Consider the following 13130-nt stretch of genomic DNA (forward strand, 5'->3'; position numbering starts at 1 on the left):
CGGAAGGAGAAAGTTTTGCAGCAGTGGATGAAGGGTCAGTGCATCTGACGGAGTCCCGCTCTGTCGCCAGGGTGGAGTACAGTGGCATGGTCTTGGCTCACTGCAACCTCCACCTCCCAGGTTCAAGCAATTCCCCTTCTTCAACCTCCCAAGTAGCTGGGAATACAGGCGTGTGACAACACACCCGGCTAATTTTTGTGTGTGTGTTTTAGTTGAGATGGGGTTTCACCATGTTGGCCAGGGTGGTCTTGATCTCCTGACCTCGTGATCCACCTGCCTCGGCCTCCCAACGTGCTGGGATTACAGGCATGAGCCACCGCGCCTGGCCTGGACTTCCTGCTTGATGACACTTGTTTCATTGCAAAGGCCACAGTTTGTTGGTTTTTTTTGTTTGTTTTTTTGAAACAGAGTCTTGCTCTGTCACCAGGCTGGAGCACAGTGGCGCCATCTCACCTTACTGCAACCTCTGCCTCTGGGGTTCAAGCGATTCTTCTGCCGCAGCCTCCCGAGTAGCTGCAACTACAGGCGTGTGCCACCACACCTGGCTAGTTTTTGTATTTTTAGTAGAGACGGGGTTTCACCATGTTGGCCAGGATGGTCTCGATCTCCTGACCTCGTGATCCACTCGCCTCGGCCTCCCAGTGTGCTGGGATTACAGGCATGATGGCCACAGTTTGCTTTCTACCTGCATTTGCCAAGAAATCTAAAATGTCCCGATACTGCTTTTTCAGGTCAGAATGAAGGAACGATTTCCGTAGTTGAAGGGGAAACGCTGTACGTCATAGAGGAAGACAAAGGCGACGGCTGGACCCGCATCCGGAGGAGTGAAGAGGAAGAGGGCTATGTCCCCACTTCCTATGTCGAAGTCTATTTGGACAAAAATGCCAAAGGTGCTAAGACTTATATTTAATACCATTAAAAAAAAAAACTTAAAAAAAATGGAGTTGTTTCTCCCCACAACTGTGACTGTTACAGGCAGTTCTTCGAGAGCCTGGCTGGCAAGCACCACAGTGCCGTTTCCTGTAGTCTCACGGTGGACTTCAGGGCCCGGGCACCTGAACTGCCGTGTCTCGTTTGGGCTAGGATCAAGTTTCACTTGCTGATGAAAATCACGTGGAAAGCTGCCAACTGCCAGTTTACAAGTGTGTCATTCGAAATCTGATAAACATTTCTTCTTTTGGCCGCATCTGTAGATAAAAATAAGTTGCACTGTAGCTTCTAATTAATCTTCCTGAATTTAAAAGCCGGCGCAGACTTCCCTTCTCTTGTTTATATCTAGTATCCACCATACATTGAGCTACGTTAGGAGGTTACACATTGTAACTGAACAAATTGAACTGTGCTGGTTTGTTAAATGGTATACTCATTCACTTGGGAGGAAGTCACCAGTAAAGACCATCTCCTCCTTCTTGACTAAAGCAGTAAATAAGATTCTTAGGTTGGCACCCAAAGTGTGTATTTTTACTTAAACATGGCCAGCACCCTTGGTAGGACATCACGAGTAGCCTGTGAGGTCTGTATGATCCCAGACAACCAACTGAAAGCTGGAAACGTTTGGTGAATTGACCAGTTGATTTTTACATGGGATTACAGATTTTCCAAATGTCATCAAATTGGCAGGTTTTTTGGTGTGTGTTTGTGTTTTTGTTGTTGTTTTGAGACAGGCTCTGGCTCTGTTGCCCAAGCTGGAGTGCAGTGGCATGATCTCGGCTCACTGCAACCTCCACCTCCCGGGTTCAAGCGATTCTCCCACCTCAGCCTCCTGAGTAGCTGGGACTACAGGCATCCGCCACCACATCCTGCAGCTTGTTGTAGTTTTAGTAGAGACAGGGTTTCACTATGTTGGCCAGGCTGGTCTCAAACTCCTGGCTTTACGATCCGCCCACCTTGGCCTTCCAAAGTGCTGGGATTACAGGCGTGAGCCATTGTGCCTGGCCCAAACTGACAGTTGATCAGATGTGCTAGTGCTGTTTAGATGCAGTTATTAAAAGCCGGGTGTATCCACGCATCAGCTCCTTTTGGCTGTGATTTTCTCTCACCCTTGGTTCTGGTTCTGTTGCGCTCACGCTTGCCCAGGTGGGGCTGTAAATAGCACGTGGTGTGGCGGCAGATGCTCCACCCACAGACACAGGTCTCAGCACGTTGCTGTTCAAAGAGTTTGGGGGTTTGCTTTCGGCTTTTTTTGTTTTCAATCATTGGCAAAGTTTGGATTTACTGGAAATTATTTTAGAATGTCTGGCTCATTTTACACAATTAACTATAGCCAGAAAGAAAATGTCTCACCACATCGAAAGGAATCTAGGCCACATGAGAATTTGCATTTTTAAATTGGCACTGCTGTGGGAGGGTAGATAGTGAAATTGGTCACACGCCTAGATGGTTGCCAGGCATCTCTCTGTGCCCATTTTGAGAGTCTACCCCAAGATCATAGAGAACCCACTGCAAATGGGTCAGAATGAAGGTGTCAGGTTCAGATTCTCTTTTGAAAATTATTTCCTTGTGCCCCTCCTACTTTCAAGTAGGAAATTAGCCCCTGCCTCTACATCGTGGGTTCATTTGATCAGCTCAAGTCCATTTAAAGCTGATTTTCCAAGCAATAGCCGCACATTTGCTTGTGACCGTGTTTCAAGATTCTCACAGCCAGTTAACCTTCACTTAGTGACAGCCTAATTTTTTTTTAAACATACTTTTTATTTTGAAATAGTAACAGGATTCTCGGGAAGTTGCCAAGATAGGACAGAGAGGCCCCGGCACCCTTCCCCCACCGCCCCCCAACGGCTGCTTCTTACACAATTACAGCATACTATCAGCCTGAGTAGCAAAATATATATTAACTTTGTAGTTCAAATTTCTTTTTTTTTTTTTTTTGAGACAGTCTCACTCTGTCGCCTAGGCTGGAGGGCAGTGACGTGATCCTGGCTCACTACAACCTCCGTCTCCCAGGTTCAAGTAATTCTTGCCTCAGCCTCCCAAGTAGCTGGGATTACAGGTGCCCACCACCACACCCGGCTAATTTTTTTTTTTTTTTTTTTTTTAAAGTAGAGACAGGTTTTCACCATGTTGGCCAGGCTGGTCTCAAACTCCTGGGCTCAAGTGATCCTCCCACCTCAGCCTCCCAAAGTGCTGGGACTACAGGGGGAGCCACCATGCCAGGCCCACATTTCTTTTGGATATTTTTGCTGACATAGTATCAATAAAGCCACCCATCCTGGCGCCAGGCCTCATTAGGAAAACTGTTTCAGTTCTCCTTTGCAAGGATTGCAGCAAGAAAATAAGCTGACCCTTCAGCCACAGGGATCTGTTTAAATGAGCAGCAGGAAGTTTCCAGCTTCACCCGAGTACTCAAGTAAATGGGAAACTTCTAAGTTATTAAAATCTGACCTTTCTATCCAATGACAAACTCATTTCCAATCTGTTAACTCCTGGAAAAGCAAATTAAAACACTGAAAAAACAAAAATAGGGCAAGACAACGTTGACTTTGTAAAAGCCTGCTTTGCAAAAAGGCATTCTGTCAAGCTGTGTATTTTCTTAATTATTCAAATTTAGTTATTCAAATTCAGAAACGAGCTCAGTTGGTTTCAGGGGGAATGGGGTGGGAGGGGTTTGGGCACATAAATTTATGATGATAATTTTAAATTGATGATCTTACGTTGTATGCCTCAGTACTCTAACGGGTGAATCTCTGTAATATTGACTGACTAAACAGTTGAAGATATTTTGTAAATTTCAGGTCCATCTCATCAATGCGTGAAATAGTAGAAAACAATACCCATAGAATTGGGAATCTCCGTTTCCACCCAAAGTATACTTTATCTTTTTCTAGCAGTTAAATAAAAGACTGTTAAAAGCAGCAAAATCTCAGCTACTTATACAATTTTCTCCTTTTATTTGAAAGTTACACTTAGAGATTAATATGTACAGAGAAGCCTTTTCTCCCTACTCTGTTCATAAGTCTGTCCAGCCTCCCCACGAACACTGCCCTCCTTAACCCCATCTGATGTGGGCAAAGCCACGTGTTCTGAGGCCCATAACTCAGTACAGCTGTTTTAATAATGCCGGTGCACCTTTTGTGGTTGTGTGTGTGTGTGTGTGTGTGTGTGTGTCTTATTTAATAATTGCCAAAATATTTAGACTAGAGTGACTTCTGACGGGTCAACTGGATTGTGACTTTCTTTTGTGTGTTTTTTTTTTAAATTGCTGTCTGTTAAATATTTCCGTAATTCCCCCCACAGAAGACATGTGTATAAACTGCAACTTAAAAACTAAAAGGAGTACTTGAATGAGTTGTTTTAATGTTGTACTTTTATCTGTTTGTTTTATGGGTGTCCTGCTGCCTAATGACCTTTCTGTTTTTATAATTGCCGGAAAGCCGCGAAGCCTCTCGCATGGGGAGCTAGGCCCCCGCTGCGGCTCCGCACTTGAGTTTATTATAAACTCTGGGGTTCTGAGTAAGTTTCGTTTGAATACAGCAACGTGATTGTCTCTTTCTATTCTTATCCTAAAAGAAAAGACTCTGTCTGGCATCTTTTAGTTGTATCCTCGTATCTGCCTCTCTAATAAATGTTATATTTTTTCTCAGTATCGTGTATTTTAAGTGATTTTTCATCTTTCCAAGAAAATTATTCTGTGTAATGTGAATATTTAACTCTTTCATCTCCAGTAATAGGGGACTGTCTAGCCAAATGCTTTTTTAAAAATTCTGCCTCCTACCCCCGCCTCTTCCTTTAAATGATGGCACCTCCCCTGTTTCTGATCCTGCGTGCACTCAGGGCCTGGGAAGTCTGTTTCTTTTGTTTCTTTTCTCTCTCCTTGAGATGAAGAACTTTCCACTGTTTATCACTGAATGGACACAGAATGACAGGTTTTCCTTTCACCAAAGATTTTACATTGTACTGCTGAAGAGCCAAGAGTTTCCTTCTGAGAGAATCGGGCCTTCATGTCCGTTGCACCATTCTAGGAAACCGATGCATCTTTTTTCTCTTTTTTTTTTTGGAGTTGCGGTCTCACTGCAAAGTTAAGGTCACCCAAGCTGAAGTGCAGTGGCGCAATCTTGGCTCACTGCAGCCTCGACCTCCCTGGGCTCAAGTAATCCTCCCACCTCACCCTCCCGAATAGCCAGGACTGCAGGCACATGCTAACATGCTGGTTAATTTTTTGTAGAGATGAGGTCTGGCTATGTTGCCCAGGCTGGTCTTGAACTCCTGAGCTCATGAGAGCCTCCCTCTTCAGCCTTTCAAAGTGCTGGGATTGCAGGTATGAGCCATGAGTCTGGCCCCAACCTCTGTTTCTTTGTTTTTGTTTTTTTTGTTTGTTTGTTTGTTTTGAGATAGAGTCTTGCTCTGTTGCCAGGCTGGAGTGCAGTGGCATGATCTTGGCTGACTACATCCTCCATCTCCTGGGTTCAAGTGATTCTCCTGCCTCAGCCTCCCAAGTAGCTGGGACTACAGGCACACGCCACCACGCCCAGCTAATTTTTGTATTTTTAGTAGAGATGGGGTTTCACCATGTTGGCCAGGATGGCCTCGATCTCCTGATCTCGTGATACACCCGCCTTGGCCTCCCAAAGTGGTGGGATTACAGGTGTGAGCCACCGCGCCTGGTCCCCAGCCTCCATTTCTTACTGTCTCTCAAAGCTAAACTTACGAGAAAGATGAGCTGGGGCGGATGGCCTCATCAGTGTCCTGTTTGGGCTTCTCCTTCCCTGAGGAAAGACCAGCTGAAGGCCAGAGAGAAAACCGTGAAAGTTCCTCATCTCAGACTTGCCCTGTGGTAACCAACCGCTCTAAGATGCCACCTCCCACCCCTTCCCTCCCCTCCCACTACCCTCCCCCACAAGGCGGTGCAGTTTGTAGCCAAGAGCAAAATGCCCGCCTAGAACCTGCGCCTTCCTGTCTAACAGAGTTTCTCTGTTTCTCTTTGTGTTGTAGATTCCTAGAGGGGAGTGCCAGCGAGCCTCGAGCCTTGGGTGAGCCTTCCTGGAGGAGCCTCCGTCTGCTTGTCCCCACAGGCCTCCAGCGCCCTGCCCTGTGGATGGCCCACCCCTCCGCAGCCCCATCCCTGAGGGGCAGCCCCTCTCTCTCTCTACGGCATGCTCCCTGCGGCCCTGCCCTCCCGCCCGGCCCAAGCCGCCTCTTGGGGGACAAGTCTCGCCAGCGCCCCCCACCCCCACGGCTCTGGTCAGTCCTCATTGCTCCCCCCTGCCCACCCCACAGGCCACTGAGACAGTGGGACACACACCCCCTGCCAGCTCCTTCCTGGGCCCTTGGTCCACCCAGGCTCGTCCTGGCGGCCCTTCCACGCTTCACACAGTGCCTTTTGTGAAAATGTCATCACGGGTCCCCTGAGGACACAAGGCAGGTCTGACACACACCAGGTGGACTGAGCGCTCTGATGTCACCCGTGTGTCCCTGACTGTCTGCTGCAGGAAACACGTCCTCTTCTCCCCGGTCTGTGAAGTCCTCAGTGGTCGTTTTCTGATTCTAGGCTTGCACCTCATACTAAATGTTGACTCTTCATCATCCCCTCGACCTGAGAGCATCTGGTGGGCAGGGGGCAGGGGCACACACACCCACAGGCACACATGCACCCTCACCAGTACACACCCGTGCGCGCACACACACACACACCTTTTGGTTTGGCGCCCTGCCTTCAGTGGCCTGGGAAGGTCCACTCTGGAAGTCGAATTCCAGCTCGCGGGCCAGCCTTGCCCTCCCGGTCACTTCCCTGTCCCTGAGAACGGCAGATCATGCGCTTGTGAGCGAGGCCCTCCCTTCTGCACCGGCTCCTTGCAAAGTGACCGTCGGGCTTCTTTCCACGAGCCCCAGGATGAGCATCTGAGGAGGTTAGCACTTTCTTGGTGTTTTTTTTGTTTTTGTTTTTGTTTTTTTAAGACAGAGTCTCGCTCTGTTGTCCAGACTGGAGTGCAGTGGCGGGATCTCGGCTCACTGCAACCTCCGTCTCCCGGGTTCCAGCGATTTTCCTGCCTCAGCTCTCAATCCCAAATAGCTGGGATTGCAGGCAGGCACCACCACGCCTGGCTAATTTTTATATTTTTAGTAGAGACGGGGTTTCACCATGTTGGCCAGGCTGGTCTCAAACTCCTGACCTCAGGTGATCCGCCCGCTCATCTCCCAAAGTGCTGAGATTACAGGCATGAGCCACTGTGCCCAGCCGAGGTTAGCACTTTCATCACCAAAGACCCCGTGCCTCTCTTGGTCTTTTGAGGGATCCCACGGCCACCACCCCTGTATTTTATGACGAGCTCTTCAGGGCATGTGGAATGAGCTGAGTTTGCTTTTTCAGCTGTTTCTTTCCCTGAGTGGGTTTTTTAGGAAAACCTGGGGTCTCCTAACCTATGGCCCCCCACATCTTAGAGTAAAGCAGCCCCTCCTCATTTGGTGCAGAAACAGTCAAGAGGAACCACTGGCTGAGGGCTCCTGTGGCCGAGAGTGCCACGGAAGCCTGGGGATGGCGTCGGCCAGCGTTATTCTTTGCTTGGCTTTGGTAACTAGGTAGTCCCCTCAAGCATCCTCAGTTCCTCTTGACGTTTATGAATCTAAGACAAGAAAGTCCTATAGGAGCCAAAGGGACAGGAACAAAAAGGACCGGTCCCAAGGGATGGGCCTGTCTTTACTCGTGGAAACCAGGAAATTGCTCCTCTCAGCCAACCAGGGTTGACCACACACCACCCTTCCGGAGCAGCTCAGTCAGCCCTCGGGGACAAGAAACCACAAGCGAGGAGACGCCGAGGCTCGGCAGGTGAAGAGGAAGTAGCTTTGGGTTTTTAAAGTGGGCGAGTGTGAGCCTGACTTCCCCGGGGGACTGTACACCACCCGCTGAAGGCGCAGGGCTGCGGCAAAGCCGCGGGCTTCCGGTCCCTGCAACGGGAGACCTGAGCATGGTGCACAACGCATCAGTCACGCAGGAGGACCGGCTTGACAGTCGAAAGAGAAGCCAGGATGACACAGGGTGGGCAGAGTCAGGGCCGCACCTCTGTCCCTGCAAACCAACAGGTGCATGGTGAGTGCGGCGGCCCCCACAGCTCCGCGAAGGCCGCCTGCATCCACAGGCCCGACAGGGATTGCCAGGAATTTCTGACCTCACCAAGCCAAGTTGACCACTCTCCACTCCACAAGGATGTGAAACGGTTCTTTAAAATCTGGTTCTAGAGCTTCGGGAATGCATGTGCATTGCATCTTTCAGGGTAGATTCATTTCTCGCAACATAGTGAAAAAGGCCTAAGCTGCAGTAATTTGTTCTTTTAATGACTGTCACCCCCAGTATAGGATATGCTTGTATCCTTCTTTAACAACTCTGCCTTTTTTCTAAAAACCTCTCCACCGCCTGTGTCCAAAAAGAGTGCTCTTAAATGCTGAACCTGGGTGCTGCTTCCTGGCCAGCCTGCGTGGCTCCGTGGAAAGCTCGATGCTGCCCAGCCGGGCTTCTTAGAGGAGGTCAGTAGTCCTGTGAAAGCTGAGGTGTGTCATTTACTCTGGGAATCCTGCTGTGAAATCATGCCTGCATTTTTACGGCGCAGTCTGCATAGAGTAGAACGTGGAATTTCCCAGGAGCGTCTCCCTCCTCCCCCGTCGCTGCCGCCTGTCACTTCGCCGCTGTGCTAGGACACTGTTGTGTTGTAAGATGACTAATTTTAAAAGAACCTGCCCTGAAAATGACTTAGAAACGAATGGAAGAGAGGAACTTGTCCTTTACCCAGTTTTTCCTTTGCAGGATGGGAAAGTAGAAAAGGGCACGGAGGGCTGTCATGAGACGTTCCTTGGAGGTTTCTAACCTGCTCGCCGTGGAGATGAGCTGCGGCTTGTCTGACCGGCACAGCACAAAGCTCTCCATGCCTTTTGGTAACATCTGTCATTACAGAAGAAAGTTTACACGACGTCAAAAAGTTACGTTCATGCTAAGTGTTTTTCCAGAAATACTGGTTTCATGTTTCTTATTGGCTCTGCCTTCTGTGCTTACATCATCTAAAAACTTCTTTTAAAAAAGGTCCAGAATTCTATTTTAACCTGATGTTGAGCACCTTTAAAACGTTCGTGTGTGTGTTGCACTAATTCTAAACTTTGGAGGCATTTTGCTGTTGTGCGGCCCGTCGCCACTGTAAAGGTCCTAGAGTTGCCGGTTTGTCTCTGGAGACGGAATTAAACCAAATGAAGTGCTTCCATCGGAAGGCTTCTGTTGACTTTGTAACTATATGTTAATCCTCCAAGTGTTAAAATAAAGTATAACTTCTGGCGTTGTGTCACGGGACTGTTTTGTTGCATGAAGAGAGAAGCCTAGTCGGAAAGCATTCTGGTGTCGTTGGACGCCCCCTGGGCTGGGGGCTGGCCTGTGGGAGGAGCTGGAGGCCTAGATGGTTCTAAATTCCATCCCCACCCATGGTGGAGCGGCAGGCTCTCAGATGGTGGTGACGGGAAATTCAGGCTGATTTAGTGCAGGGATTCCAAGAGGCTCCTTATGGCTAGGAGTATTTAATTTGCTACTCTAGCTCTTTGGGGACCCCACTGCTCGGGGCCAGAGCAGGGGGAGGTGGTGAAATGAGGGCATGCCTGAGTTTCACTGATCTGGTATCACCAGTGCTCAAGCCGGTATGCCTGGTCGTGTGGCTGGAATCACTCGTTTCTGTGACGCTGCAGGCAGTGCAGAGCTGTTTCATGTGGACAACTCAGAGAGGCAGCAGCCTTGTGCCCAGCACCCACTGGACATGTGCAGAGGGAGGCCCTGTTTCCACAGCCAGCTTTGAAAATCGCACCCCGGCCTTTTGAGGGAAGATGTGATTGGTGTGTGTCCACACTTCTCTATGTCCTAAGGGGTTTTTTAGCACTGTTTTAAGAAAACAGTTGTCCAGGAAATGGTGTATTAGCAGATACACCAAGTGCAGGCCTGGCAGCTCTGCTGATGCCAAGTGTCCTCACAGAGGGCAGGAGGTGAGGGCATCAATGAGGGGCCATTGGGAACCTCTACCCACTAGCGCAGGCAGCTGGCTTCAAGGCACCATTGAGAATTCCTGGTTCCCAGTGTGACACAGCGTGGCAAAAGGGAACAAGGTGGATCTATTGTCAACCTCCCCCAAACCCTCTCCTCTAGGTTGTCAGTAAAAAGTCCATTTGGGAAGAGTATTTCGGGACTGCGCCCAGCAATCTGTGGGGTGGAGACAGCCTCCACCTGTGCCCCCCCCCACCCCCCCCCGCAGCCTTCCTTCTCCAAGAGCTGCACCAGCGCTGAGGTGCCTAGAGCTGAGCCTGCTGGTTTGGGGCCCCCATTTCCGCGGGTGCGGATGTCACAGAGGTCGGGAGCAGTTGGGGTGACTAGTTTGTTTTCTGCTGCACTAGGGAAGCCTCTTGAAGTAGGAAGTTCCTGACTCACAGGCTCCAGGGAGGCCACAAGCCTGTGGGGCCGGCTCCTGAGGCGGGTCAGGAAATACCGGCCCTCCCCAAGCCCCACACCCTCCACCCGCCCTGGGCACGCCTGGGCCTCGGAGGCGGCTCGTCCGTGCACAGAGGTGGTGGGGACCCCTGGCGGGAGCAGGCGACAGTGCAGCAGTGGAGGGGAGCAAGGAGGCTGCCTTGAGGTGAGGAATGAGATGGAGGTGGGCAGAGGTGGGGCTCAGGCATGCCCCCTGCTATTTTTTTTGTTTTATTAAAGCGAAAGACTCAGAAATCGTGAAATTCATGGGACAGCCTGAAAGCCCAACTCTGAACTGCTGCTGCCAGAGACGCATGGGGGGAAAGAGCCACCTTCCAGATCGGTCCCCGGCTCTGTGCACCCGCGTGCGGAAGGCCTCCTCCTCCCTGGCCCCTGCAGCCCTCTCCCGAGAGGGAAGGCAGGGATCTGTGTTGCCAGCACCCTCTGAGACCTGGCATGAGCACGTGAAGTTTGCCAGCAGGCACGTTGCAGCCCCTTGGTGTGTCAGCTGCTTCTCCAGGATTTGGCCTTGACTTGAGCACTCCTGCCTCCCGTTAGGCCTCCAGCTGGTATAGTGACAACGCCCGGGCACATCTCCGGACCACAACAGAAGCAGAGGAACGACCGTATCTTTGTCCTCAGAGCTAAGGGGACAGAAGCTGTGGAGGGAACACAACCCACTCTCCCCATGGGGATGGAGAAAAGGCTCCCCCCTGCCCTGCGCCACCTGCCTGAGCCCAGGATAGGGCCGCATTCAGTCCACACAGCCTCTGGCTGCCACGCTGGGCCAAGCTCGGCCCTTCAGAACCTGTCCCAGTTCCAGCTCTCCACACGCCCCCTCATCTAGGCTGGTCACGGGGGTCAAATCAAAGGAAGGAATGGAGGCTGCACCCTAAAAAACTGGGACACCTTTCCACAGCATACACTGCCAGGCTATCTACTGCTCCCAGCTTTCCCAAAGGCATGCGTTTCTTCTGCACCCGTCTCACCCTTGCTCCCTCCAGTCAGCAGGTGTCTCTCTGTGTAACTGGAGTTAGAGGAGAGAAGAGCCAGAGATGGCTGATTCTGAAACCCACGCTCACTTCCCCCAAGGCTCTCTGGGGCTCAGCATTAGATAGCATTAAGACCCTCAGGATAATTTATGTTTGCACTGAATTTAAAACAGAACAAAGGTAGGAAACTATACTTTTTGGGGGCTGCACCTTGCAAATATATTCAGATGCAGGTTTGTGAGCAGTGCCATGGCTGACAGAATCACAGGCAGGCAGCAGGTGCTCCCCCGACAGCCCACACTGTGCAGGGGCAGCTTTCCGACTCCTCTAAGAGGCGCTGCTGGAGCCACACCCTGGCTCAGTGCAGAGGAGGAGCCACCGTGGGCAGCACACTCAGAGCGAGGCCCGAGCCCAGCCTCCCCAGCCAGTGAACACTCCCTGTCCCTGCTCAGTAATCAACCACAGACTACAGATCCCAGCATCTAAGTTTGACTGAACTCCTTGAAAGCCAGATATTTTAAAGGAAGATATAAGGAAACGTTTTAAGGAAATTGGTACCTACTTCTAGCTCACCTTCCTGTAGTGCAAGAACTGTCTCCAAACCTCCTATCTTCCAGACAAAGCTCTTTCATTCTCATTTTCCATGTTAAATATCAATCACATTGACATGTAGCTAACCTTCAAATGTGAACAAAGCCAAAAATACTGCTTAGAGATTCCCACATACATGTAACCGTGAAGACCAGGGTGCCTTTTCCTCTTCCGGGGACGTGTCCTCAGGCACTCAGCATGGTCCAGTTTCACAGACCGTCACAGGCTTTCCTAGGATTTCACAAACCGTCACAGACTTTCCTAGAATGCAGCCTCTAGCAACGCTAGGCCATCCTGAACCCCTGGGAAAAGAAACGTTTACCTTTATACCAAGATTGGGAGAGGGCCAAAGTCTGCACATGGGGTGGGCTGGGCTGACTTCGAGGGGTTTGTGCTGTGAGACCTAATGTGCGTAGGAGACTGTCCGAGACCAAAAGCATGTCAGCAAGCGGCCGGGCGTGGTGGCTCACACCAGTCATCCCAGGACTTTGGGAGGCTGAGGCAGAAGGATCACTTGAGCCCAGGAGTTCGAGGCCAGCCTGGGCAACAAGGTGAGACCCTGTGTACAAACAAAAAAAGCCGTCAGCAAGGCCTCCGGGGCTTCCGTGTGAATGTGTTCCTGACAGGATCAAGTGTGCTTTCCTCATCAAGGAGCAGAAAGGTGCTGGGAAAGTGTTAAAGGCACAAGCACAGTCAGAAAGCTCAATTTTAAAATGAAGCTTTTTTCAGCAATAAAAAAAAAAACGGAGGGATGAGGGAACTGCGTCCAAGGAGCTACCTCTGGGGTGGGGCAAGGCAGCTGACTTGGGAGGGCCCAGGGGCTTTCCATGGAACTGGCAATGTCCCAGCTTGGGTCCTTGTCACCGTGTTATCCTTGCGTATGCTAAAATGCTTCTGTACGCTCATATTAGATCGTGGTAGGGAAGCAGGAGCCTAGGAGTTCAGCTCCACCTGAAAACTAGTGAGGCACAGTCCAGGCCAGTCACAGCCTCAGATGTTTACATCTGAGGAAGCAGCTACATAACGCCCACGAGGACACATTCCTAGGACAGGAAGGTTCAGACGCCACACCACAGTGTGTGCTTGAAGATGAGCACAGTCAGGCTCTGATGCACTTATGCACTAAG

The 13130-nt window shown here is 50.4% G+C and overlaps 1 protein-coding gene across 21 annotated transcripts in view; it reads left to right on the forward strand.

Annotated features, from left to right (window-relative positions):
* Nucleotides 1-9250, forward strand: part of FNBP1 (formin binding protein 1) — a 157742-nt gene extending 148492 nt beyond the window's left edge. For 19 of the 21 annotated variants that reach the window (XM_064377166.1, XM_064377180.1, XM_064377183.1 and 16 more), the window contains one exon: nucleotides 732-4582. In XM_064377166.1, coding sequence (XP_064233236.1) covers nucleotides 732-910 — 179 coding nt within the window. In that variant the 3' untranslated portion in view covers nucleotides 911-4582. Of the gene's footprint in view, nucleotides 1-731; nucleotides 4583-5928 lie in introns of those variants that run through there. The other 2 variants (XM_064377151.1, XM_064377113.1) reach the window with 1 other exon arrangement.
* Nucleotides 9251-13130: the final 3880 nt, after the last annotated feature.

The sequence above is a fragment of the Aotus nancymaae genome, unplaced genomic scaffold, assembly GCF_030222135.1.
Source record: "Aotus nancymaae isolate 86718 unplaced genomic scaffold, 86718_ANA_hifiasm-v0.15.2.pri h1tg000003l, whole genome shotgun sequence".
Classification (NCBI taxonomy): Eukaryota; Metazoa; Chordata; class Mammalia; order Primates; family Aotidae; genus Aotus; species Aotus nancymaae.